This window comes from Sorex fumeus, unplaced genomic scaffold (genome assembly GCF_029834395.1).
Source record: "Sorex fumeus unplaced genomic scaffold, SorFum_2.1 ptg000095l, whole genome shotgun sequence".
Lineage (NCBI taxonomy): Eukaryota > Metazoa > Chordata > Mammalia > Eulipotyphla > Soricidae > Sorex > Sorex fumeus.
Window position 1 is genome coordinate 3,797,952 of NW_026606152.1, and position 26,936 is coordinate 3,824,887.

The 26,936-nt window shown below is 57.9% G+C and overlaps 2 protein-coding genes across 4 annotated transcripts in view; both read right to left on the reverse strand.

Moving 5' to 3' along the window:
- The window catches only part of TBC1D14 (TBC1 domain family member 14), a 298,797-nt gene that overhangs the window by 107,975 nt on the left and 163,886 nt on the right, over positions 1-26,936 (reverse strand). The window lies entirely within an intron of this gene.
- The window catches only part of SORCS2 (sortilin related VPS10 domain containing receptor 2), a 121,465-nt gene that overhangs the window by 25,990 nt on the left and 68,539 nt on the right, over positions 1-26,936 (reverse strand). The window contains exons 4-8 of the mRNA XM_056132913.1: positions 14,848-15,012; positions 10,438-10,511; positions 8,745-8,809; positions 7,815-7,933; positions 6,230-6,319 (exon numbers count right to left, since the gene is read on the reverse strand). Coding sequence (XP_055988888.1) covers positions 6,230-6,319; positions 7,815-7,933; positions 8,745-8,809; positions 10,438-10,511; positions 14,848-15,012 — 513 coding nt within the window. The remainder of the gene's footprint in view (positions 1-6,229; positions 6,320-7,814; positions 7,934-8,744; positions 8,810-10,437; positions 10,512-14,847; positions 15,013-26,936) is intronic.

Here is a 26,936-nt window from a genome sequence, read left to right on the forward strand (position 1 = left end):
CATCTGGTACTCCTATGATTCTAATGTTGTTCCTCTTGGAATCATCTCCTAGGACTCTGATTTGCTCTCGAGCTATTTTGAGGTCTCTTGCCATTGTTTGTTGTTGCCTGTTGGCTTCATGCAGCTGATCTTCCAGCTCACTGATTCTGTCTTCAGCTGTGGTCATTCTATTGTTGAGGGCACAGACTGAGTTTATTTCATCTAAGGAATCTTTCATTCGTGACATTTCTGTGCGTAGCTTTCCAATTTCTGCTCTCATTTCTTCCTGTATTTTCTCGATTGTGCGATCCATTGTTTCTTTCATGTCCTCTTTCAATTTACTGACTGTTTCATTGAGTTCATTGAAAATTTTCATGACTTCATATCTGAATTCTTTTTCAGAGAGGTCCCTTAGGTGAGTAGCACGTATGGAGTAAGATTCTGGACTCTTTTCATCGTCCTCCCCACGTGGTGGGAATTTGCTTTGTTCTTCATGTTGGTGTGTAGGTATGGAAACTATGATGTTACACTAGATTTCTTGGTACACTAAACTACCTGCGGTCGCCTAAAATAGGCCACGCCCACTTCTACAAAAACCGCGCCCACTTCCAAAGAGGCCACGCCCTCACGGGAACCTGGTGTTTGTGTGTGGGGGGGTAAAGGCTGGGTGGGGAAGAAGACCGAGCAGCGTTGGGGTGAAGAGGAAGACGCTCAGGTCTGCTTTTGTCCCAGGGTCCTAGAGGATGCCTGGGGCTGTGCAGGGCGAAACCCAAGTCCCGGGTTCGAATACTAGTGGGCAGACTGACCTGGGTGGGGAAGAAGCCAAAGGCCTTTTTTTAAAAATCAATGAACATTAGACAGCATGGCATCTTGAACTCCCGAGAAGCCTTGGTTATCATGTGGATATGGTCGATCGTGCTGAATTCTTTGTGGAACCGAGCTTGCTCGTATGGTTGTCCTTCATCTAATGTTCTGCCAATCCTATTCAGGATGACTCATGTGAACAGCTTGTAGATGACAGACAATAGGCAGATTGGGCAGTAGTTGCCAATGTCGTGGATGTCTCCCTTCTTGTACAGTAGTACAGTCCTGCTGGTTTTCCATTGGGATGGAAGCTTGCATTCAGACAGGTAGCGTGTGAGAGCCGAGCCAGTGTATTGATGAGTACTGACGGCAAATTCTTCAGGTGTTCAGGTCTGACCTTGTCTGGGCCTGGTGCTGTTCGCTTCTTTACCATCAAAATGGCGTGTCAGATTTTGGAAGGGAGAATGTTGGGAACGACATACCCATTCTGTGGAATTTGGTATGTCGGCAGGTGGACATGGCTATCAAAGAGATTTGAGTAGAAGTCATGGATAATCTTCTCCATTGCCCTTCTGGAAGATGTGATAGATCCATCAGGACATCGGAGGGCAGTCATCTTGGTCTTGTAGTTGGCCAAGGACAGGCGAGCGTTACGAATACTTTTCCCGGCTTCTGCTGCATCTACCAGCACTTCTGCTCTTCTCTTTTTGAGGTCTTCCTTGATCGCATCTCTGCACTGCTTTGCAAGCTCGGACGTTCGCTTGCGGTTGCCTGAGGCATGCGCCAAACCACGTTGGTGTATAAGCTCAAGAGTTTTCAAAGACAGGCGTTTTTTTGTGGCTATCTCTCTCTTGGCGTTCCTCGCACAATCATGGAGGTGCTGAGCCAGTCGATCGTATTCCTTGTCAATGTTGTCAACAATGGCATCTTCACATGTTGCCGCAATAGTGCCAAAGAGCTCCCAGTTGGTGGTTGTTCTGGGAGTTCTCTTCTTAAACTTTGCAGCCCTTTCTCCCGGCTCTGTGAAGTAGAATTTTGCACGAAGGAGATGGTGGTCCGATCCCGTTTGGAATTCTGGGACAACAGTGACATCGGTCAGGCAAAACCGTTGATTGAATATGATGTGGTCTATTTCGTTGTCGTATCGTCCACCAGGAGACTCCCATGTCAACGTTTAGATTCAGCATTCTGGAATTTTGAGTTACCATGGATGGTCTTGGGTGACATGATGAACTCAGACAGTCTCTCACCCTGTTGGTTCCATTCTACGGCCCTGATGTGCAGTTCTTTGGCTGATCTTCTCGGTCCTATCTTGGCATTAAAATCACTCACAATGATCTTGTAGAAGGTGTGGTCTTCTTTATAGAACTTCTCCAGCTCCATGTAGAACTTCTCAATTTCTCCTTCATCGTAATTGGATGTTGGTGTGTAGACAACGAAGATAGAAACTGCCAGCAGTGAGCCACATCTATTCAAATGTAAACGTCCTATTCGGGTTGTTAGGCATTCGAATGAATCAATGCTCATGGACAAGTTCGTGTTGACAAGGACACCAACACCTCTTTTGCCGCATGTTCCGAGGAACAGTTCTTCCCCTGTGTTGAAAACGGTGTGATGTGATTGATACCTTCTGGTCTCAGTCAGACCAATGATGTCGGACTTGATCTTTCGCGCTTGCACCATCAGGTCGATAGATGCATCCAATGAAAGCGTACGTGCACTGAAAGTAGACAGTCATTTTTGTCTTTGTTTTTGCAGCCTAGTTCGGCCTTGAGATTTTATCAGCCTCTCCTTTCTCATCCTTCTTAACGCTGCACAGCATTAGCTCTTTCAGGGTCAGGGGAATGAGACCCATTGTGTTTACTGGTTTCGGCATATAGAATACACCACGGATAGCTTGCCAGACTCTGCTGTGCGGGCGGGATACTCTTGGTAGCTTGCCAGGCTCTTCGAGAGGGCTTTTACGGCGGCCTCTAATCGCCCTTGCAAGTGTTTCCATGGTTCAAACCATATTTGAACCCTATCAAATATGGTGCGGCAATCCTGGAAGATGGGTATTCACTCCTCCAAGTGAACTGAATAACGTGATTGGAGACACTTTTTTGCAGGAATGGGGATAGGGAGGGTAAGAGGCAGCAGATGTGAGGGAGGAGGCAGGGGTGGGGTGTGTGGGGTCAATCAGCATCTGTGTTGCCTGCAGCTGCGATATATTCATTCCAAAGAAGGAATCTGGGAGTGCTAAAAGACCATCCTGGTAAGCGTGGCAGTGACACAGCTCTATAATGGCCAGGCACAGCCCACTGGACCAGTAGCTTCACTGAACCCCTCCCCATCCTGGCTACAAAGGTTCATGCTTTCTTGCTGTCGTGTTCCTTGAGAAACCAGAGATAATCCAGTGGGACTGCATGGAGGAGGTGACGTCTGGCTTTCCTCTCACTGCTTTCCACATTTTCTTCTACCTGTGGTTTGAGTCTCGTGTCTTGAGTTGTGGCTCTCTGTCTTCGTATTGCCCAGAACCAGACATTACATTCACGCCTCTCATTGACTTTGGGACATTCGGATCATTCTTCCCATAAATGCTCCCTCTACCACTAGTCTCCACTCCCCGTGTGGCACCTCGAGCACCTTGGAAGGAGCCTGTTCCCTGTCTTTCCTGTCCCCTACGCCTGTTGCTCTCGTGGCCCCTCACACGCCTGGGGGCTTGATCCGTCAGCCTGCCGCTGGCTTTCAGCCACGGTTCGCTGCCATGTCTTTGCGTCTCGTGGGTCATTCCTTGGCTTCGTGCTCGGACCATTCACCGTTTCCTGGATTTTCTCCACATTTTCCTTGGCCTCTCGGAGCCTCCTTTGGTCTGCCTCCTGCTCTCTGTCAGAAGCACTGTTGGCTCCCCGTCCACTCTGCACGAACCCAGTTCTTTTTGTGGGCCTCGTGCTATCCTTCGGTGCTGAGTCCAGTGGTCAGACGGGCTCTGTCCGGATGCCAGGAGGGGTCAGCTGACTTAGCCTTCTGACGCTGCACCTCCCCAATGCAGCCTGCGGCTTTCTAGAACTTTCCATGTCAGTGCCAGCTTTCAGGGTCTGGCTTCCAAGAGGGAACTAAGAAAAATAAAACAAAGCCAGCTCCGGCCTGTGTGAGCCCCAGGGTGCAACAGCAGCTGTGTGGTGTGTGTATGGGTGGGTACGTATGGGGTGTGTGTATGTATGTGTGTATGTTTCTATGGTGTGTGCACTGTGTGTGTATGTGTGTGGAGTATGTGTATTTGTGTGTGGGGGTCTGTGTGTGTGGGGGGGTGCATGTGTATTTGTGTATGTGTGTTTGTATGGTGTGGTGTATGTCTGTGTGTATATATATGCGGGGGGGTATGTATATTTGTGTGTGTGGGTCTGTGTGTGATGTGTCTGTATATGCATAAGTGGGGTATGTGTTTATGTGTGTATGCATGTGTGTGTGCGGGGGTTGTGTGTGTGGTATGTGGGGGAGTCTTGGGTGAAGACCTCCAGGATGGGAAGCAGTGAACAGAAAGGAGCACGCATACCCGTGTCTGAGGGGACACACAGAAGTGTGGAATTGCAGTGTGATGCGTCACCCCAGCCGAGGCCCACCAGGCTCACGGGTAGTGGGGGTCCCGACCCCCCACTCAGCTCCCTCTCTAGATTCCGTTTTTGAGTTCTATTTCACTTCAATTAATTCCCCACCAACCAGGGAGTCTTTGACTTTAAAGCTGGTTTCTCGATGCTCATGGATGTTTTTAGAATTGATGGAGATCTGTGTCTTTCTCTCCTTTCTCGTCTTTCGCATACAAGACAGAAGACATATCCGCAGACCTTTTCTGCTGGGGAGACTCAGGACTGCCTCAGATCATTGCCAGGAAACAACTCAAGCCCGGAGTGCTGGCACCTGGCGCGGACATGGCCTGCCTCGGTTTCCCTAAGTACTCGGTCCCACTGCGTGTGCCGTGGAGTCTGGGAGTGCTGCGCTGGGGCCCACCCGTCTGCCCCGCACACCTCCTGGACTGCCCCGGCGCAAAGTGCACGCGTCCAGCCTCAGTGCGAAACCCTGAGCTGGCTTTAGTGGGACAACTGGGGGCTCCGGAGACACTGGCAGGGGACACTGGCATTTCAAGTGGCTCTCAAGTGTCTTTTTGGAAAATTCTCAGTCACAGACTCATGTGCCTGCTATGATTCAACTGCAAAATGGCGGCCTTGGCAGGGCCAGCGAGGGGCGGGAGGCCCATGTCGCAGCAGCTGTGTGACTCCTCGAGGAGACAGACATGGGGGCGTTTGGGAGAAAAAGAGTCATGGATTCACAGTCAAACACCATCAGGTTGTAGCGGGGGAGGGGGTTGGGGGGAGTTGCTGTCTGGGGGGGACACAGTCCAGGAGGAAGGGATGGTGGGGTCACTGCCCAGGAAGTGGGCGCTGTGGAGGGGTCACTGTCCAGGAGGAGGGGGCTGTGCGGGGGGTCACTGTCCAGGGGGAGGGTGCCGGGGGTTGCTGTCCAGTGGACCACTGTTCAGACCTAGGGCAGGGGGTGCTGGCGCTGGGCCGGTGGTCAGGAAGCGGGTCCTGGGCACAGAGGTCACGTGAGGACATTGAGGCCACAACAACAGCACTATCAGAATTGGTCACTGGTCTGCCCTGACACGGGGGACACTTTACAATGTGGGGGCCCCATTTCGGTGAGCGCCTCATGGCCCCTCCCAGGCCTCCCACTGTGCTGAATGTGGAAGCTAGAGTGGACGGAGGGCACCGTGGGGCCCATCCCCCTGACTCAGACCCACACCCATCTCCTGGAGGACCAGGAAGCAGTGCAGAACCTAGCCCTTTAGAACATGCCCTCAGAGAGCGCTGGGCGCAACCCCCACCTGCAGAGGGACAGCCCCTGCCTCTGCGCAGCCTGGTTCTCCCCTTCCTGCCCTCCTGCCCTTCCCGGGGCATAGACGGAGATGGCGATGGACACTCTCCCCTTTCTGGCTCTGGACATGCGGAAGCGGCAGCGCAAGGGGCACCCAAGCCCCTCCCAAGCCCCTGGCTAGCAGCCTCCAGGGTCCAACGTGCCTCCAGACCTGCTGCCCCAGGGCCTTTGCACAGACAATGCCCTCCCCTGAGCGGCTCCCCAAGCCCCCCGTCCATGCTGCTGTTCTCACGTGTGGTCTGCTAGGACTTTCCGCCCCGCTCTGCCCCTGCAGGGCTCTGTGGACCCTGGGCCACAGTCCCGAGCACAGCCTCCAGCTCACACCTAGGTTCGCCTGTGCTCTGGAGGTGTCTGGGGGAAGAAAAGGCAGAGGGAGGAATGTGGCCGAGGTGGAAGCCAGGACGGCCCAGGCGGTGGCTGGAGCCGGGTGGGAGAACTGCACATTTGCTCTTGTCTGACCTCATGGGCCGCGGAACCTGGGGTCCAGTCTGCCCCCAGGAGCCCGGACCCAGCAGACACAGGCCGCGCTTACCCTGGGCAGTGCGTATTTGGGCAGCTTCATCAGGACAAATTCACCACGACGGTAGGAGACGTAGTATTTGGTTCGGTTTGCCGAGGTTGTCTAACGGGGGGGAAGAAACAGTCTTTCAGGGTTTTCCATCCTCAGGGGGGAAACTCACACATCGCATTCAGCTGGTGAAAAGGCCCTTTTACTTTGCGTACAACTGCTCGGCCTGAAGTGGGCAGACTCCTATTCGTCCTTCAAAGCCCCATCCCCAGTGCCTTTCCTCTGGGAAGTCTTCCTCTGTCTCCTGCAGTCAGAACTATGACGTCGTTCTCTCCTCTCTCAGCAACTGCTCCCGCCCCGGCCCGCACCACTCAGTCAGAGAAACCCTTTAAGGGGGAGTTCTCACGAGCCTCTGGTGGAGCAGGCTACTGGCTAAGGGTCAGCTCACGTCACAGAAGGAGACGCCAAGGCACGAGGCAAGGAAGCGCCAGTAGGGGTTGCGGGGGCAACTCCATGGGCAGTGTCACTCCGGGACCAGGCCCCCGGGCACTGCAGGGCCGCCCCGGCATCGAGCCTGCCGGAAGGTCAGAGCAGAGCTCCAGGGAGTGGGGTGGAGGCGACAGATGGACCCACAGGCCGGCCATCTGGGAGGACCCTGCACTCGCCCCCCTGCCCGGCAGGCTCAGCGGGACCCCGACAGACCATGATCCGGGAAGCTTCCTCTCCTAAGTGCCCCTGTTCCCCGCAGGGAGGCCTCCAGGGTTGAAATAGTCAGTACATCGATGCCATCTTTGCTCTGGTATTAGCAGGTCTGGCCCACAGTCCTAGAGCCCATCCTTGCTCACATGCCTTATGGCGCAGCACTGGCTTTCACGGAGGTAAGCATGGAGCTGGGATGCTCGGAGAGGGCAGCCAGTGGACCTGATCTGGAGGGGGAAGCCAGGGAAGGCTTCCTGGAGTAGGTGGCATGTGGAACTTGGACATGGGCAGTTGTGACCCGGTGGAGAGAGTGGCATAGGCAGAGACCGGAGTCCGGGGGCTGGGCTCCTCTGTTCTGGAGAGGGGGAGCTGAGCTGGTTGCGGGCCAAGGCGGGGCCAGGAGGCACTTGCTGGACTGCGCTAAGGGAACGGTTCCAGCCTCCTAAGGCCAGGGGGCGCCGCCACAGGCTGCCTGTGGGGGAGCGAAGCCCAGCCAGGGCCCATGGTGACGAGCACAGGGTGAGGCCTGGTGCCGGGAGATCCCCTCAACCTCGGAGCAGCCTGGGAGGGGGTAAGCTCCCTGTCAGCAGAGGCAACCAAGCAGCATTCATGGGAGTCAGGGCGGGTTTGTGGGTGCAGGTGGAGGATGCCGGGTGCTGGGGTGGAGTTCAGTCCCTGTCACCCAAACTAGAGGGCACATGGGTCTGGGGGCCAGTGCCATGGGAGGCTCCGGGTGGAGGCCCTAGAGGTCGCTAAGCCCGGCTGGGGAAGGGACGCCTGAGCCCCCATAGGGTGCATTGCGGGCCCGGGACATGGAGCGGCCTTGGAGAGTCAGAGGTGTTTGTCCGCCCCCTTGCGAGGGCTCCGTGTCCCCCACGCATCGTCCTCTCACGTCCCCGGCCAGCCTCACCTTCAGGAAGATGTAATCGTCCTGCACGGCCAGGGAGTCGGGGGCGATGAGCCCCGGGAAGGGGCTTGCCCGTGTGTTCTCGGAGCAGCTGTGCAGGCGGCACGTGATGTAGCGGCAGCCTGTGGGAGGGGACATGCTGGCCACCGCCCTGCCGTCTGCTCCCCGCACCCACGGCCACACTGAGCTGGCCATGTGGCCTGTGCCAAGGCCCTGCTGATGTCGGGGTCCCATCTAGGGGAGGAAGCAGGCCTCCGTCAGAGGCAGCCCTACCCCCCGCCCCCCAGTTTTATGGGTCCACCCTCTGCACACAGCATCTGGTTCCGCATCTGTGGGCAACTGCTCTGGCCACTGACCACCAGAACATGAGGCGGGCAGGGCCTGCAGGGGTGAGCACCGTGCACCCCGGGGTTGCCCAGGAACCCCACACCCAGCCACATGGCCTGCACCCACTCACTCTCACTAAATCACTCGCCCACTAGGCCACTCACTCATGCTCTCACACTCATTCACTTCTGCCTCTCCCGTCCCCTCACCCACTCTCATCTCCTCATCCCTGCACTCACCCCACGCCCCCTCTCACCACCTCCCTCACACATCCACCCATTTATGCATCTCGCGTGACCAGCTCCCTGCCCCAGACCCAGCACAGGACAGCTGAGTCCCCTGCCCGGCCGTGTCGGGAGAGGTGCGCACAGCAGGCCTGAGGTGCGCGTTCATGAGCCTTCAGCCTCTCCCATGGTGGGGGGAGGGGGGGGGGACGGGACACAGGCCTGTGGTCATCTGTTTCCTAGGCAGGCTCTGGTCAGCCCCACTGTTTCTGGGGAACCCGCCAAGGTCCCCAGTGGGATACGGGCGGCAGCCCAGGATCTGCAGGGAATGTCAGGCCGGGGCACCTGGTTTACCTCAGGGGTCACATGGGCCCCCCCTTACCTCCTCCCTCGTCCTGTGCTTCCATGTGGACCAAGTCCGGGTTGGTGTCCACCCCAGACACAGCCCTGGAAGAGAAGGCTGGGCTGGGCTCTTGTCCTCCTGCGGGGTGACGTGTTGGCTGTCCCGGAGTGGCCGGGTGCATGGTTGGGAGGTCTGGCTCTGCCCACCTGCCTGAGCAGAGGAGCCCCAGACCGCACCAGACCCCCATACCTGGCTGGATCCGTGCTTCCTGACAGAACGTTCCAGGTGAGGCCCAGGGAGCCCTGAGACGCAGATGAGTGGGGAGGGGGTTCCGCGTGGCCCTCAAAGTCACTTCCCCTCACAGTCCACTGTGGGCCCTTCACGGGCAGCCCTCAGGCCCACAGGTGCAGAGTATGACACCCGCAAGTGGGGAGAAAGTTCCAGAAAGTTCCATATCGCTCACTACTCATTCACTCGCTCCATCCCTTCACTCGCCCATGCATTCATTCACTCACTCACTTGCACAGTGCTCCTCACTCCTGCCCCCACTAACTCACTCAGTCATTAACTGTCCACTCTCATCCACTCCCTCCCTCACCCCTGCACTCACCCACCTGCTCGCTGATTCACCCCTTCCTTTATTCATTTACGTGTTCACTAACTCATGCACTTAACCAGCGATTCCCTCACTTCCTCATTCATTCATTCATTCATTCATTCCTCCCTTGTCCAGGCAGGGGAGACCCAGCCTCTCAGGAGGGCCTGCCTTCACAGGAGTGATAACGCCCTCGCCCCCTTCCTGCCCAGCACAGTAACGCACGCCCGACTCCCCACTCAGCTCAGGAAGCATCTCCAAAACGCTGTCAGAACAGTGGTCTCCGCCCGCGTGTCACCAGGCCCGAGCCCCTGAATGAGCTGCTCGCCAAGCGCCCAGGTTGGGGAGCAAACCCCAGTCCCACCACTGTTGAGGGGGACAGGAGAGCTGCCCCAGTCTTTCCAAGGCTGCTGGCACCAGGCCAGGGAAGGAACGGGCCGCCCACAGGTGCTGTTCGAGGGTGAGGGCCCAGGGAGATGCCCCCAGCCTGACAGTGACCGGCCTGGGCCTCACGGGGGTGGCCCGGCAGAGGGGTCTGTGCACGGCTGGTTGCGGACCCCAAACCGAACAAATGGGGAAACACTTGTGTCTGTGTGTCAGTCATGTGTGTATCTGAGTCTGCCTGTGTGTACACCCATGTTTCTGGGTGTCTGTGTTCGCCCGTGTGTGTGTGTGTGTCTCAGTGTGTGTGAGTCTGTGTGTCTCTGTATCTGTCTCTGTTGTGTGTCTATCTCCCTGTCTCTGTGTGTGTCCATGTGTCTGTGAGTCTGTGTGTCTGTTTCTCTGTGTCTGTGTCCGTATCTGTGTGTCTGGTGTCCATGTGTCCAGCTGTCCGTGTGTCTCTATGTGTGCTGAGCAGGCACAGGCAGGATGGGGTGGGGGGTGGGTAGGAGCAGGTGGTCACTGTGCCAGCCGGGCCCTGTGTCCCTCTGTCGCCAGCCTGGCCCTCACTTGGTTGTGCCAGTCAGGGTCTCGGAGGGCACAGGAATGAGGGCGCCACCCTGGGCCTGTGTGTGGACCCTCAGTGTGCCCGGAGCCTTCCCTGGTGATGGTGGGCGGGGGGTGTCCCCACAGTGCTTAAGAGTCCAGGGGCAGGCGGGGAGGGGGCGCTGCTGGGGGCCACATCCCCGGGCTCACCAGAAAACGCGGTCCTTGGTCACACGGTCCTGCAGCAGCGTCCACGTCCTCCCCAGGTCCACAGACACGTAGAGCTGCAGGGGAGGGGCGGTCAGGGGGGCTTCACGCCCCAGGCTGCTCCTCCCACCCCCCAAATCCTCTGCTCCCCACTGCCCCAGACTCCTCCAGACTCCCCCAGACTCCCCCGGACTCCCCCAGACTCCTCCAGACTCTCCCAGGCTCCCCAGGGCCCCCCCAGACTCCTCCAGGCTCCCCCAGATGCCCTTGACCCACTCCCATTGCCCCACTCCCCCATGAGATCTTGAATCTGTGGGTTTTTCTGCCCTGGACTCTAAGCACTGTGGGGCTGTGAGGTCTGGGCCCCTTTGCAGAGAGCAGCCCACGTGGGCGCCCTTCGGGTGGTCCCGTGAGTGCTGCCGGGGCCCTTCCTGCCGAGTGCTCCCTGTCCCGGCAACAGGCTCCGCCGCACAGAGCTAGGCTGCACCGAGTCACTTTGAGGTGACACCCGGCCTGGGGCAGGCTGGGCTCAAGTCCGCGAGGCCTCCGTGCCTGAGCAAGGCAGGCTTTGGAGCCGCGGCTGAAGGCACCAGGGGCAGGAGAGCGTGCATGTGTGTGCATGTGTGCATCTCTGTGTGTGTTCACATGTGTACAGGTGTGCAGAGGTGTGTGCACGTGTATGTGTGCATGCATGTGTGCAGATGAACATGTGTGTGCATGTGCATGTGTGCACACGTGTGTCCCCAGGAGGTCCGGCAGCTCCCCTTTCCCGCACCTGCCCTGCCCCTTGGCTGTCCTGCGAGGAGCAGCTGCCCATTTTCTGCAGCACCCCTACAAGGTCAGCAGCAGGGGGGCTGGCACCCAGGAGCACTGTGGCCACCTGGACCCACCTGGACCCCCCACCAGTGGCCAAGGGGGGCAGTGGCTGCAGGACGTCCACGTAAGCGCAGAGGAGGGGGACGTGCTTGGGGTCTGCTCATTAAGGGGGAGGCAAGGTCCCTTGCTGCCTCTGGGAAAATTCCTTGGAGGCAGCTATGAGCGTGAGGGGCTGTGGGGAGTGAGGGGATGGAGGTGAGGGGGTGGGGTGAAGGGATGGGTTCAAGGGTTAGGGGGTGAGGGGATGGGGCATAAGGGATGGGAGAGGAGGGGTCGGGGTTGGAGGGTTAGGGGGTGAGGGGAGGGGTGGGCATGGGGATTGCAGGGATGCGAACTGAGGGCACTGTCCCCTTCGCCCTCCAGTGCTCTGGCCTGCACCCTGTCCCTGGAGAGAGAACTGAGCCGAGCACGGCTGCCAAGGCCCTGGCGCCCCACCCTGCGCTGTCTAGGCAGCCCTGACTCTCTGGAAGCTGCCACAGCCGCCCACCTCCTGCCACAGGAGACCCCCGTCCCCGCCGCAGCCGCCCCCACCCCACCCGTCCCCTCCGCTGCTGCCCTGCTCTTCTGCTGTCTCCCAGTTCCTTGCACCCTCACACCCCTCCCCTTCCCGCCACTTGAAGCCTCTGCCCTCCCCCCCCCCCCTTTAAGTCACAGGAAAGAACCGAGGCAAATCACCGAGATTTCAGCTCCATTAATTTTTCAGGGCACCATAAATTAAGGCGCAATTGCAGTACAGTCAATTTCTGTGGGAAAATAAGTCTCCATGACTGTGCTCAGGCCTAATTACATGGCAGGCTCAGAGGCGCTATTAAGACCCAGTGGTTGGGCGACAGTTGGCAGAGAAGACGCGGTCAGCAAGGAGCACCTGTCCTGTGTGGACATTCGGCCCAGGACAGTCAAGGTGACGCTGCTGGTAAAAGTCATCATCTGTTCCCGTATCGATTTATCCAACCGTCACCCTTCTCCCCCACCCCGTGACCCACTCACCATCCACTCATCCACCTACCCCTGCATCACATATCCACACATCGATCACTCACCATCATCTACTCATCCACCACCCACCATCAACCCAGTCTGCAACTAGTCACTCATGATCTACCACCTCACCCATGTTCACCCACTGACCCACGCACCACCACCCATTCATCCATTAACCCATCTATCGCCATGTCATTAACCCATCCATCGACATGTCACTCATCTGTCATCCATTATCCACTCACCCACCCATCCATCCACCCACCCACCCATCCACCCACCGACCTACCCTTTATCCATCCACCCACCCATCCACCCACCAACCCACCCTTTATCCATTCACCCACCCACCCACCCACCCACCCACCACCCATCCATCCATCCACCCATCCATCCACCCATCCACCCACCCATCCATCCACCCATCCATCCATCCATCCATCCATCCACCCATCCATCCATCCACCCATTCACCTACTGAATATATCAGGTGCAGGCGACAATCCAGTAACATCACAGATGTCACTGCACCTGATGTTGACCCTGAGCCAGAAGGATGCTGGGTCCAAAGTCAGGGACCAGGGGTAGGCACCTAAGCCAGGGATGCAGAGGGAAGCTCTGTTGGGCAGTTTGGGCTGCTGCCCTTCCTGCCACAGACCCCCTAGGGGGCTCTCCACAGAGCTGCAGAACTACCCAGATGGTCAGGGCCCTGCCCTCCATGTGTCTTGGGAGCAGAAAGGCCTGGGCAGACCTTTGGTGGAATGGAACCTGCATGAGGGACCAGGTGGGGATGTGGTACATCATTCTCTCTCTCTCTCTCTCTCTCTCTCTCTCTCTCTCTCTCTCTCTCACACACACACACACACACACACACGTGTCCACAAATGCATGGGCGGGGAGCCCAGGTGATGGGTCAGCAAGGCAGAGGGGATTTCACACACACATTCTCACACAAACACTCTTACACACATGCACACTCTCACACAAATGTACTCACACACATTCTCTTATACCCACACACATGCACCCCCACACAAGTGCACTCTTGCATGCACTCTCTTACATATGCACACACACAAATGCACGCTTGCATTCTTACACACGCACACTCACAAATGCACTTATGCACACACATGCTTCCTCTCTTACACAAATGCACTCACACACGTACACACATACAAATGCACTCTTGTATGCACTCTTACATACAAACACTCACACACTCACACTCTTACACGTGCACTCTCTCACATAAATGCACCCTCTCAAAACACACTACTACACATGCACTCTTGCAAATGCACACTCACATCTGATACACATGCACACTCTCACAAATGCACCCTCACAACACACTCTTGCCCACATATGCATACATGCACTCTCACACAAACACACGTCTGCACACTCTTGCACACAAATGCACACAGATGTACACACGCACACATGCCCACACACTCACATGCAAACATACATGTGGACTCACACACTCACACTCTCTTACACATGCACACCCATGCACTCTCACACAAATGCACTCACACACATATGCACACTCACAGAAATGCACTTCATATATACATGTGATGTAGGCAGGTAGATAGGAAAAGGCCTTTTGCAATGAAACAGTTTCATGGAAGAAGAATTCTAGGAATGACCCACCTCGTGGATACAGAAAACAAAGGCCTGATAAGACCATCCAAGACCATCCGCAGACCCTGAGGATATAGGCCTCCTCCCCATGAAATTCCTCTTTTTGGACCTCCCTGGTAACCTCCTTAGCAACGGACTTTTACCTGGAAGAAGCTTCACGTGGGGGCAGGCTGGAGAAACCCTATAAAGGCCACCTTGAACAAAGGAAGGGCGCGCATATGCTGCCCGAGCCCATGTGCTACTTGCGCCCACGTGGCCGAGCACATGTGGTGCCCGAGCACATGTGTCGCCCACATCTCCCTCTTGAGATGTGTACTTTCATCCTTTCGTCTTTCTCTCTCTGCTCCTCCACACCTAAAAATCCTCCAAATAAAATCTATTTGTTTCACCGCTTGTCTACTCCTGAAATTCCTTTCTGCGAGGCAAGACAAGAACCCAGTAACCCTGGGTCCCGGGTGGCAGAGGCGGGTAGGGAGAAAGTGACCGTCTTTCTCCTCCCCACTTCACATAAGTCACCCGTGGGGCCCACCGACATCACATGCATACACAATTCAGGTGCTCTGAGCACCAGCTGCAGACATGGGAGCAGGAGGCCACGAGAATGGGTGTGCAGCTCGCCTCTCCCTGCGCTGGGGAGTCAGAGCAGCTGGTGCAGCCCCCACGGCCTGGCGGGACCCACCCACCTCCATCCACTCAGCGCTGTAATGCCAGGCCCAGGAGCAGCCCTGGGGTGCGCCCTGCAGCCCCCACATCTTGTTCCTACTCAAAGATCTGCTTACCTGGGAGCTCCTCACTTAGTTCTAATAGTGCAGCAAAGTGGGGTGACCCCATGGCTGTGCCCCGGGCCCTGAGGTCAAAGAGACAGCACGGGCCACAGTGCTCCTGACCGGCTGCCGCCCTCACCTGGCTCTCCTTGCTGCAGGTCAGCACCTTGTCCTCCTCCTTGGGGTGGAAGATCAGCGCGTCCACAGTGAAGGGGATGGGCTGCTTCTGGAAGGTGGCGCCCTCATCTGTGCTGACGAACAGGCTCTGGTCTCTGTCGCTGAGTGAGGAGCTGACCAGGATGATCTGAAATGCAGAACAGGGTGTGGACGTGAGCCCCGTGAGCATGGGGTGAGGCCTGTGTTCGTGGGGGGCAGGATGACGGCCCCCACGTGCATGGGGTGGGCTGAGGGCCAAGTGAACAAGCCAGGCTGCACGCAGGCGGGGCAGGGGCATAGCTCCAGAGACCCCCTGTGTAAACACACAAAAAAGGATGGGCAGAGGGACGGCAGTGGCCTATCTCTCCCACCGCCCGCGTTCGGTAGTCTCAGGCCGTTTCCCCACTCCAAGGAGGTTGCTGGCGATGGTCAGGCGGAGGAAGGAAACGAGGGCCAGGCTGGTTGGTCTTAGCAGCAATTTATTACATGAAAGAAATGTATGTCATGGAGGCCTCAGGAGTCCTCAAGCACGTGCTCCTTTGTTCTCTCAGCTTCTGTCCTCAGCCCCATCTTCCCAGGTTCTCTGATGCACGTGTCCCCCCAGAGAGCCCTGAAATCTCCCTTATATAGATCATAGTACCTCTAAAGGGCGCAATATAGTGATGTCATCAAAAGGAGTTACAGAAAGAACATTGAGGCGGCAAACCATACGTTGTTTCTTTACATCTGGCAAACCATACGTTGTTTCTTTACATCCAAAGGCCAGTAATTTTGGCCTCTGGAAAGAAGATACAAAACCAAACTGAAACCTTTCACAAGCACTTTCACAAACTATAAGCACTTGGATTTGCATCCCAAAGACCAGTCTGCTGGAGCTTGGAATCTACAGTCCAAAGACAAGTATATGAGCTTTGCATACCAAAGACTAGCCTGGCTAGAGCTGGGAATCTACATCCCAAAGATCAGGCCTGGCTAGCACCTGAGATCTGCATATCGAAGACCTGCTAGGTTTCTGTGAGAAAAGGGAAACTGCCTCAATATACTGAAATCATTTACTGAAGGCAGTGTGAAGGGGAGAAAGTTCAGTCTCACCCAAACTAGTCAGGACACACAGGAAAACTGCTTCTAGGACAGATTCTCATTCAGCAGATCAACCCACCCTAGAACAGATTTCCCTGGATGTGTTTCTCCTCTCCTTGTCCTACCAACATATAGGCATACATAATATAATTCACTTTGTATGGACACAGTAAGAAATACTTTAAGCTTATAGAATTGCTCTCCTAGGGCCATCTTGATCTCAGACTGCAGTGCTCAGGCCAGATATCTTTCCTATTCCTAGCAGCAGGGTCCTAGTCTCGTCATTACTTTTGGATCATGAGAGCATTTGCCTATGATCAAACTCTTAACCTACAGTTAAGAATCGTGGCACCTTGGCCTGGCCCATCACGATGCCAGGGTAGCACATAACTTACCGGCTTGCCCTGGTTCCATCCAGTCCCACGTCGGGACCCTGCTTTTGGGGTGCTAGGAAGTGAGGGCAATTGAGGCTTGAGTTGAGAAAGCAGATGCCCAGGAGTGAATAATATTCTAAGCCAATCAATTCCTAAGTTACAAAGCATAATATTAATTAACTGTCTTCCTGTATCTATACAAAAAGGACGTTGCATTAAAGTAAACTATTCAAAAGACATAGGAGAGGAGAAAGTCAATATTAACTTATAGTACAAGTTCAGTGTCGTAGAAGGATGAGACCTTACAAATTGGTTGGGGAAGAGAGCATAGAAGTGGTTACAGACAAACAAAGTAATGGGAGTGACTCGGGAGCACTGTGATGGGTGCAACCTGATAAACCTAAGCTCCTCATACTCCAACAACCCTCCACTCAAATTCTCATGCCCCTCTGTGCCTTGGTTTCTCTGGTGTCTGGTGACCGTGAGCGCCACCAAAGGCCAGGGGAGGTCAGGGGTTCCCTCAGAGTCTGGGCGGCAAGTGCGTCCCCTCTGCTGGCAGAGGGGGAAACTGAGGTGAGGGAGAGTTGCTGAGGGCCGAGGTCTTGTGGGGCCTCCCCGGAAGACAGAGGGCTCCTGAGGGTCTGCGGGAAGGACACACACGCGGCGGGACGCCCAGGGACAGGCGGACAGGTGGCTGGGAGCAGGGCACTCAGGGCCGCTCCCAGGGGTCATTGGCGAGATGTGGGGTGTGGGGCTTGATCTGGGGGGGTGGGGGGCGGGGGTTAGAACACGGGTCTGAGGGCGCTGCTTCCTGGAGCGTCTCAGAGGTCGTGAGGGCGGGGCTGCGGGCTCTGCCCTGGGGAGCAGGCAAGGGGCGCTTGGCCACTGGGCCGGGGCTTTGCAGGGATGCGGGCCTCGCACAGCACCCGCCGAGCTGGAAGCGGCTCTGCCTACCCGCGTCTCCCAGGCATCCTCCTCACTCCGCCTGCAGCCCTGCCTGCGCGGGTGTCGGCACTGGGGGCCACGCTAAGACCCCCCAGGCCTCTGGCTACTCAGGCTCTGGCCCCCCTTCACCCAGCGGCCCCTGCCCTGGCCCTCGTTAAGGTCCTTTCCTCAGGACACAGTTTCCAAAATCCTCTTCCAGGGCAAGACATGCCCCATCAGGGGTGAGCGCAGGAGCGAGTCTGCCTCTGCTTGGGGCTCCCAAGGGAACCGTTTCCTCTCCCTAGGGAGCACGATGTTCCAAGGGGAGTTAAGTCACCAACAGGGCTGGTCAGCTCATGACTTGTTCCCTTACCCGCCCCTGGTCCAAGCCCAGCACATCAGTCCCGGCTCATTCTACACTTGCAAAGCAGTGGGGCCCAACAAGGCTCTCAGGGATACGGAGGACTGTAGAGGAGGGCTGATCAGATGGCGTCCTGGGGCCAGGCAAGATGGAGGGCTTCGGGGGAGGTGGCACCTAGGTGCATCTTGGAGAGCGATGGAGAGGTGACAGGCTGACTCGGGTTGGGGGGCAGCATGAGCGAGACACACATGGGGGCCCTGCCTCTGATGCTCGTGGCACCAGCCTCAGCAAGGTCCCCATGGGGACACGAGGACCCTAGCCCATCAGTTCCAAATGGCACAACCCGGCTTCCCTCCCTGCACAGCTGGTGCCCCCAACATGAGGTGAGCCTGCCTTTGCGATGGGAGAAACTTCCCTTTGTTATCTGCTTGCCCAACACCTCCCCGTGGGCCTCCAGAAAGGCCACCTCCTCCAGTGAGCCCTCCATAATACCATCTTGCAGCAGAGATTGCTTGCTCCCCATCCCTCAGCATCAGGTGCTCCATGTGCTGCAGCCCCATTCCCCGGGTGCTCTTTGTGAGACGGCATTTCCCGTGACAGCGGAGCCGCGCACACCGGCTCACAGCCATCTCCAGCCCGGAGCACGCGGCCTGGTGCCAGGTGGACAGAGCTTCCTCCCATGAGTCTGGTGCTGTTCCCACACAGCAAAGGCTCCGGGCGTGGGGCCACCTCCCCACAGTGGCCTCAGCGAGGCGTGAGCGGGGAGCAGGGCAGAGGAAGGCGCTGGCGGGCGCCCAGCACCATGGGGCTATTTTTGGCCTCAGCAGAGGACGATTCGGCCAGGAAAGACGTGGAAGGGAAAGTGCTGACGAGGAAGGATTATTGGAGCAAAGAAAACAAATCAATTAGCGTCATGTGGGCAGCAGGCGGCTCGCCCCTCCCAACCAGAAACCGAGCTGTTTTAGCGGGTATTCTTGCCGCTCAACGCGGGGGAGGCAGATGGCGCCCAAGACACCCAGAGACTGGCGGGTATTTGGAATCAGAGACAGCGCCGCAGAGAAACATCTGCGGGTCTGATGGATGGGAGCCCGCCATAAGCTGGAGGCCCGGGGCGGGGGGGTGGGCGCAGCAGGACCCAGCGAGGCAGTGCTCGCAGAACCCAGAACCAGCAGGAGCCGGGCCCTCTGGGGGGCAAGCGAGGGGGTGCAGCGCGGGGAGCACTGGCGGGGAGGTCCTTTAAAGAAGAGAGAGGAAATTCCCTGAACTGCAATCCACTCCTGGGCACTGAGTTGTGGGCACCAGAGAGGAGGTCTGCACCCCACTGCCCCAAGACCCAAACAGGTGATGGTGAGGAAGCTAGGGTCCACATGTCCCCGTGGAATACTATGCTGCCATGACAAAGATGGGGGAGCCCTTAGGGACGGAAGTGGAGGTCCCAAGGGAGAGCTGGGTGTGACAGGTCAGGGGTGGGGGCTCCTTTACTTCAGGTCACAAACAACAGGCCAGGAAGCCAGGGGTCAGCAGATGAGATAGACTGGAGAACCGGGGGTCTGGTGGGCAGCCAGCAGAGCGCCCACACACGGGCTCAGGCAGGGGACTGGAGAGACAGCGCCGCCCAGACCTGCAGCCGAGGGTGGCCCTGAGCCGCTCTGGGCCTCCCGTCGTTCCCTGGCAGAGTGGTTGGAGGAGGCAAGACCCTTGCTGGGCTGTGGGAGAGTACAGTGGGTGGCCTGACCCAGCCTGGACCTCATCCCTGGAAGTCAAGCCCCAGCCCCCCCACCCTATGTCACCCCAGTCTCCCCAGACCCACCACCCCCCACGGAACCCCACAAGCCCTTCCCAGGGCTGGGCTGCCCCTGAAGGAGACCCCAGAGGGCCAAGGCAAAGGTGCGCGGCTCCGGCTCATGCTCTGTGGGGTGGGGGGGTCGGGGCAGGACAGCGTGGGCAGACCGTCCTGCCCCAAGCCCAGGGCCCAGCTACTCCCGGCGGCAGGAGGATGTGCCCAGCAGGGGACCCAGAAAACGATGCCAGGAAAGTTTCGCAGACAGCGGACAGACATAGGCTGTACCCGCCCCCGAACCTCAAATTAGCCCGACACGAAGACAGAGAGTGAGTCATGGGACAAAAATAACCACCAGAGACAGCCCGCTGAGGAGACGAGCGAGGCACGACTCTGCAGGGGGAGAGTGTGAATGCCAAGGTGGTGGTGAGTGTGGACGTGAGCACGGCCGTGAGCGTGGACGTGAGTGTGGATGAGTGTGTGGACTTGAGTGTGGCCATGAGCGTGGATGCAGCATGGAGTGAGTGTGGACATGTGACATTGGAGCCCACAGAAGCCTCCCATCCTAGACACACGCGTGCAAGGAGACACACAGGAACAGGGTGACAGCAGCATTCCAGAAGGTTCTCCAATCTGTATCTGGCTGAGGGAACTGGGTGTGAAATTTCCTTTCTGGCTTGTTCCATTTTTATCCTGCGCAGCACTGCCTCCACTGTACTCAATACATATTTGTGGGATGAAGAAATGCATTTTTACAAGTTGATATTTTAAGATGAAATGTGCTAAATGCATAATCTGAAACGTAAATAGTATGATTTTGTGAAAAGAGGGCTTTAAGGCAATCACAGGCCTACAAAATGTAAATTATCAAATGGAAGTTTACTTCTAATCTGTAAACAGTTACCTATGTTTTGTTTCAGCCCAATTTCCCTTGCTTTCATCATGTATTCTAGTACCCATCATTCATCTACTCTTCCATGTTTTCTCTCAAGGGGAGGACCTGGTGGCAGAAGCACCTTCTGGGCCCTGTCCAGGCCGTCCGGTGCAGCTGCCTCGAAACCTCTCAGCTTCCTGTTTCCTTCCAGCAGCCACGAGGGGAAGACATTTTTATGTCCATCTTACGGATAATGGATTGAGTGGCTCAGAGGGGACAGTGGCTGTTGAGGACCATGCAGCCTGGGAAAGAGCATCACCTTTGAGACATGAGTCCATGTGTCACCCAAAACCTCCCCTGCCGCCACATGGACATGGGAACCAACGTGCCAACCAAAAGCAGTGGTGTGGCCCTCCAGCACAACTGCGGGATGGATTGTGGGAAAGGACCCATGCAGGCTTGATTACTGGCCTGACAGTCACGGCTCTGCCAGCAGAGTCCCCAAGAACATTTGTAAATCTAATGGAGAGGCAGGTCCGTTCCCTCCGGCCAGAGGCTCTCTCAGAAATCTTGTGTCTGATCAATGGCAACTAGATATGGCAAACATCTCTCAGGGCAGAAAAGTAACTCTGCACGGATATCCAGAGCCTTGATTTATTAATCATCGTGTCTGGGTCTTTGGTCTACAGAGCTCAGAGCTCCCATCCTGGCCCTCCAAGGGCCCACTTCCTGGTGAAGATGCTTCCAGTGTGTTTCGTTTGCCTGTCTAGAGATGGTTTGCGGACAAGACTCCATGCAAGTTTGGGGGCGCGTGTGCGGCAGCACGAGGTCTCCAAGGGAGGGAGTTGGGGAGTGTCTCTGCCCCAACACAGATCAGGTCAGGGCCCCCGGCTGTGGGTCTGTGGCCTCCCAACCTGATGACTCAGTCTCCCTCTGCTCCTACAGCGCCCTGTGGACGGAGATGGCCCGAATGAGACCTGATCATGTGTGCGTGTGACTGAGCGTGCATGTGTGATTGAGTGTGCACGTGTAACTGAGCGTGCACATGTGTGACTGGGTGTGCATATGTGTGATTGAGTGTGCATGTGTGTGACTGCACGTGTGATTGAGCATGCATGTGTGTGACTAAGCGTGCATGTGTGTGACTGAGTGTGCACGTGTGTGATTGAATGTGCATGTGTCTGACTGAGTGTGCACGTGTGTGACTGAAACTGAGCAGTGTCCATTCTCCCCTGAGGCCTGCTGTGGACTAAGGTCTGGGACGGGCCACGCAGCCCTGACACGGCCCAGCCTTGCCTTGGGTCTGACACTCACTTGCCTGTACCCACCCTCTGACCAGAAGTGAGGGACAGGGAGTGCGACTGCCACACTAGGCCTCCACATGCCAGCAGTGGCCACCGTCCCTTGGGGGCTAGTCACAGGGGAGGTAAATACGAGGGACCCGGGCAACCTCTGGCTGCCGAGGGCACGAGGCCACCAAACCAGGAACAACGAGCAGGAAGCCGACAACAGCACGACATGAAACGGTCCCGGGGAACCATGGCACAGAGGGGCAGGTAAGGCCAGGGGCCAGAAACCGCCTTCTGGGAAATGGCTCAGAGATCAGGGCCTGTGGCCTAGGGCTCGGGGGACAAGCAGGTGGGAAGAATATTCTAGAAGGGGAGGCAGCCAGTGCCAAGCCTGATGTGTGGTCAGGTCAGGCACTTGGAACTAGTACAGAAGCCTCGGCTGGGGACACTGGGGCAGAGGGGACCAGGCTCTGGCTGTGCGCACAGCCCAGGTGCGGAGGGGGCAGTACACGGGCACACAGGGATGGAGGAATGGAGAGACCGCAGGCAGGTGACAATGCCACACAATGCAACACAACGTTCCTGACACAATGCAGCCAGGAACCAGGCTCCCTGAGCACTGCAGCCTGTGTGTGGGGCTGACACTGGCCTGCCGGGGTCCCTGGGGACCAGGGCGGCTGCTGAGGGACAGGCCCCCTGCAGGGAGAGCCCGAAGAGGATGTTCAGGGTGGGATTCTCTGGGGCAGGAATCACCTCCAAAATGTACATCACGGGACCATGATTTCCACACGGCTGGTTTTAAAGCCGAGTAATTAAGTGGTTTTACAGTCAGTTTTTAAAATAAGCTCTTTAAGTTACGAGCATAAAGCATGTCCCTGGAACAGCCAAGTTGCTCCGTGCTTGCGTTCTAATGTCTTGGGTTTGATAACTGGGCGGAAAACACTTCTGCCCAGATGCAGTGGCCTGAGGGCTAAGGGAGCCGGGCTGGGTTCCTGTGGGGCCGCAGGGGGAGCTGGGTTCCTGCAGGTAAGGGCACCCAGCTGGGGCAGAGGGGCCAGGCATGCTCGGACACGCATGTGTGCACGCTGTGTGCACTTGCTCAGCAGGAGCTGAGCCCCTCACACACTCAGGAGCCCTGGGCCATCAGAGCAGCGGCCAGGCACCTCCGTGTCCAACTCCGGGACCCCTCAAGTGCAGGGTCCAGTGGGCCTGCACTGGGGGCCTCAGGTGTCTGCCATGGGGGGCTCAACTGGGCTAGCCAGGCCTGTGGGGAGCACAGCCTCACCCCGCCCTGAGCAGTCTGCGGGTGAGGACACACCCAGCAAGACAGGCCTCTGCACGAGGGGCTGCAACTGGGGTGGCGGACGGCGCAGACCCTCACCATGGAACCTGCCTCGGGGACTGAGGGCCGCAGGCGGCACAGAACCCCACTTCTCTGGGCCTGTCCATGTCCTGGGCGTCCCCAGCCTCAAGGGGCGGTGCATGCTGGGGCCAGGAGGGGGCGCCCTGAGACCCCATGGGGAGCTGACTCCCACAGGTGGTGGCCTGACCCCCCAGTCTTGCAGTGAACCCTGAAACTAAGTCCTCGGCCACTCTCCCCCTCCCCCGCCCAGCCTGAGCCAAGGATGCAGCTGCGGAGGCCCTGCGGGCTCTCAGGTGGCCAGCGCCAGCCCTGACTCCTGCCACACACAGGCCCCTGCCTACCCCCCACCCCGCCTCCTTACCTGCCTGCAGGAGGTGGGGGGCCGCTGCTGTGCCTTGGGCCTCAGTTTCCGCATGTGAAGAAGGGCATTGTTGGGAAGAGCCAGTGTGTTGGCCACTCTGTAGGATTGTCCCCGCCCTCCGTGTGCCCAGCCCAGGGCCTGCGGTCGTGTCCACCTTTAAGGCAGCAGATCCGGAGGGGCCAGCGGTGGCCTGTGGTACCAACACCGCTGCCAGATCCCCTCAGCTGCCCTTGGCTACTGGGACACATCGGGAGCAGGTCACGCTCGGGGTTTAAGGGCTTTTTCCTTAATGGGAAGGATGGCCTCTGCGTGCCCCGGGGACCCCTGCCCCCAGACCCCGTGCTGGGCTCCTGGAGCGCCCTGGGGCCCCTGAGGTGCAGGGCTGAGGGGACAGTGGCCGGCAGATGGACTTGCCTGCGGCTCTGCCCAGACACGACAAAGGCCAGGTGGAGCTCAGAGACGGACACACAAGGACACGTGTCCCCGGGGCCCTGGTGGGTCTCCGCTCCTGTAATCAGGTAATGGATGGGTTTTGCTGGAAAATGTGAATACTATTAGGAGTCTATTTAGTAACAATTACCAGCCGAGCAGCACTTTATCGCTTCTTAAGAGACCACTTTGCAACCTGTCTTATAAAATGAATTCCCCTTTATTTTCGTCTCCCCTGCAGTGTAATCATAGCTCCTGCCTTTGCTACCCGCGGGCAGGGCGGCATTCTACAATCCTGGCATGGCTCACAGCCCCGGGCCTGGCGCTCTCCAGAAGAACCCCCTGCCCACGCTGACCAGGGGCAGGTGTGCAGGCACAGGCCGGGGGGCAGGACGGCAGGAGACGCCATCAGCACCAAGGTTTGCATTAGAGATTCATTTCACTGCACACGGGCATGCGGTTGGTCTGAATACTGAAACTGAGCATGCACACACACATGTTCCAACCGCATTCCTGTCGTCCTGAGGGCCAGTGTGAGCCTGGGTTGCCCGAACTCTTGTGGGGCCCAGAGGCGGGCAGGACCAACCGGCACCCGCTCGTGCCCGCCAGTGTGAGGCCTGGCTGCGTGCCCAGCACTCAGGACCAACCTTTCAGGATATCCGCGTGCTGGGAGCAGAGGCCCAGGAAGAGAGAGCAGCGCTCGGCCACATGGTGGGGAACAAGGGTGTGGCCCCCCAAAGACACGGGCACTCCTCCGGGTGGTGATCACAGCTGCCGATCACAGCTGCCTCGGGTGTTCAGGAGAGGGAGAATAGGGCCGGGTCATGAGCTGAGTCACGTGGCGGGGGCACAGCCCCGAAGCCCCCCACCCAAAATGACCCTGCAGCCAGATCAGCATTAGCGAGGCTCAAGGCCAGACCTGAGGGGACGTGGACCTCTCACTTCCCACCCACGCCCATGGGGTCTGTCCTCGGCGCCCGCAGGCCCAACCACACAGCACATCCACCACCACGTGCTGCTCTGTTCTGCTCCTGCCAGCGCCAGGGCTCAACATGATCGAGGGACACTGGCCAGGGTCCCCTGGTTGGGCGGTGTGGGCAGGGCGAGGGCCGCCTGTGCCGGGCTCTGGCGCTGCTGTCCGACGTGGTGACGGGGCCTCCAGCACAGCTAGCCCCTTGCCTGCCACTGTCCTCTTACCCGAGCGACTGCCCTGCGGCTTCCTGCAGCCCCTCACACAAGCGTTGCCAGGTGGCGTCGCTGCGGGGAGGAGACAGGACAGCGAGGGGCATTCACCCTGCATGGCCCCCTGGCTCCATCCCAGCACCACACAGGGGTCCTGAGGCCCCCTGAGCACAGAGACAGGAGTAAACCTGGGGCATGGCCAGGTACGGCCCCGAGACCAATAGCAAGCAGGAATGTGACAGCGGACACAGGGTGAGCAGCTCACCGTGCACACTGAGCACTGAGCCAGGAATAAGCCCTGTGCATCCCCAGCTGCGGCTGCCCCAAATGGGACTGGGGTCTTCCATGGAAGACGTTCACGATGGGGAGCCCGGGGCTGGAGCTGGGATGGATGCTGCCACCTGGCTGCCCAGTGCTGGCACAGGATGCTGGCACAGGACCCCCAGTCTGCATCGCCAACAGGGCTTGGGAGCACCTGCGAGGCCTGCCCAGAGACCAGAGCCAGATGCAGGTTCTGACCCAGGAGCCAGGAGCCAGACACGGGCCGTAACCCAGTAGCTGGCACAGGGCCCCGGGGTCGTGCCCTGCCCGGTGTGGTCCTGCCTTGTCCACACCGGCAAGCAGCCATAATGGCGTCAGGCAAGCCCCGCCCTCCTCCCGCTCCATGTGCTCATCACAGAGCTGCTCAGCAGACGACTGGCGGGTGACAACACTCAGGGTCCAGGCTGTTGGCACGCGTGCTCATGCTCAAGGGCGGGAGCAGCCTCGGACTGACAGACGTCCATGGAGGGCAGTGATGGGCAGTGGCGCTTCTGCCCGGGGTCCTGAATGGTTCCAGGCCGCTCAGGAACAGACATCCAAGGACAGGACCTCCAGATGAATTCCAATTGTCACATAATTAGAGAGCAATAAATTAGTTTTCTGTCCTGCATCAATCACTCTTTCTCTGGCCTCCCAGTCCCGCTCACTTTCAACAAAACGCGGTCGTTTCCTGCCAGGAATGAATGCACGGGCAGCGCCCCCGGAACAGCACGGTGCATGCACACATGCATGTGTGTGTCCTTGTGCACCCACTCATACATACATGTACAGGTCTGGAGCGATAGCACAGCAGGTAGGGCGTTTGCCTTGCATGTGGCCGACCCGGGTTCGATTCCCAGCGTCCCATATGGTCCCCTGAGCACTGCCAGGAGTAATTCCTGAGTGCAGAGGCAGAGTAATCTCTGTGCATCGCCAGGTGTGATCCAAAAAAAAAAATACATACGTGTGCAAATGTGTACGTGCCCATGTGTGTGAGTGTGATTCTGTTTGCAGGTATGTATTTGCGCATGTTATGTTATTATGGAAACAGGTTTGCTGTGCTTGGGGCCCCCAAGGCGAAGGGCACAGCAGAGGGGGCCAGGGCAGGCTGCACGTGGGCAGGCCATGGTTTCTCAGCTGGCGGAGGTGTGCGGCGTGTGGGGCAGTCCAGATGCGTGGGGGACACCCAGCCAGCCTGTCCTTTCCCTCCCAAGTAGCCCCCCCCTGCAGTGGCTGCGTCCCAGAAGGCAAGCTCTGTTCCTGCACCCACGTCTGTCCTGCAGCTCTCAGCGAGGTCAGGGATATAGAGATGCTCAGAGAAGTGCCGCTGGGGTGGTCATCGGGGGACGGCGCGGCCTCCTCCAGTCCATGGACACACGTTGTCCCAGAGCCATCAGCTGGCTACCACGCAGTCCCAGGCACCCAGCGCCCTTTGCAAGTGGTTCCTGCACCAGGGGGTCTTCGGGGCCGGCCCGCTTCACTTCCCATGCTGGGGGGCGGGTGTATCCCCAAAGGGGGTCTGAGAGCCCGAGCCCCTCTCTGCGGTTCCCGCCCAAGGGACAGCTCTGCCCGGGCACCTCCTCTGCCCCGCCTGACTCACACCAGAAACAAGAGCGCAGACACAAGACCAAAGCGGTACGAAACGGAAAGGCGGCAGCCCTGGCCCAGCGATCAGAGCCCCGCAACCCACCCGGCCTGGGCCTATGGAGCGCGCCACCTCCTCGGCTCTGGTTCCGCCCCTCCCCGCCCACCCGA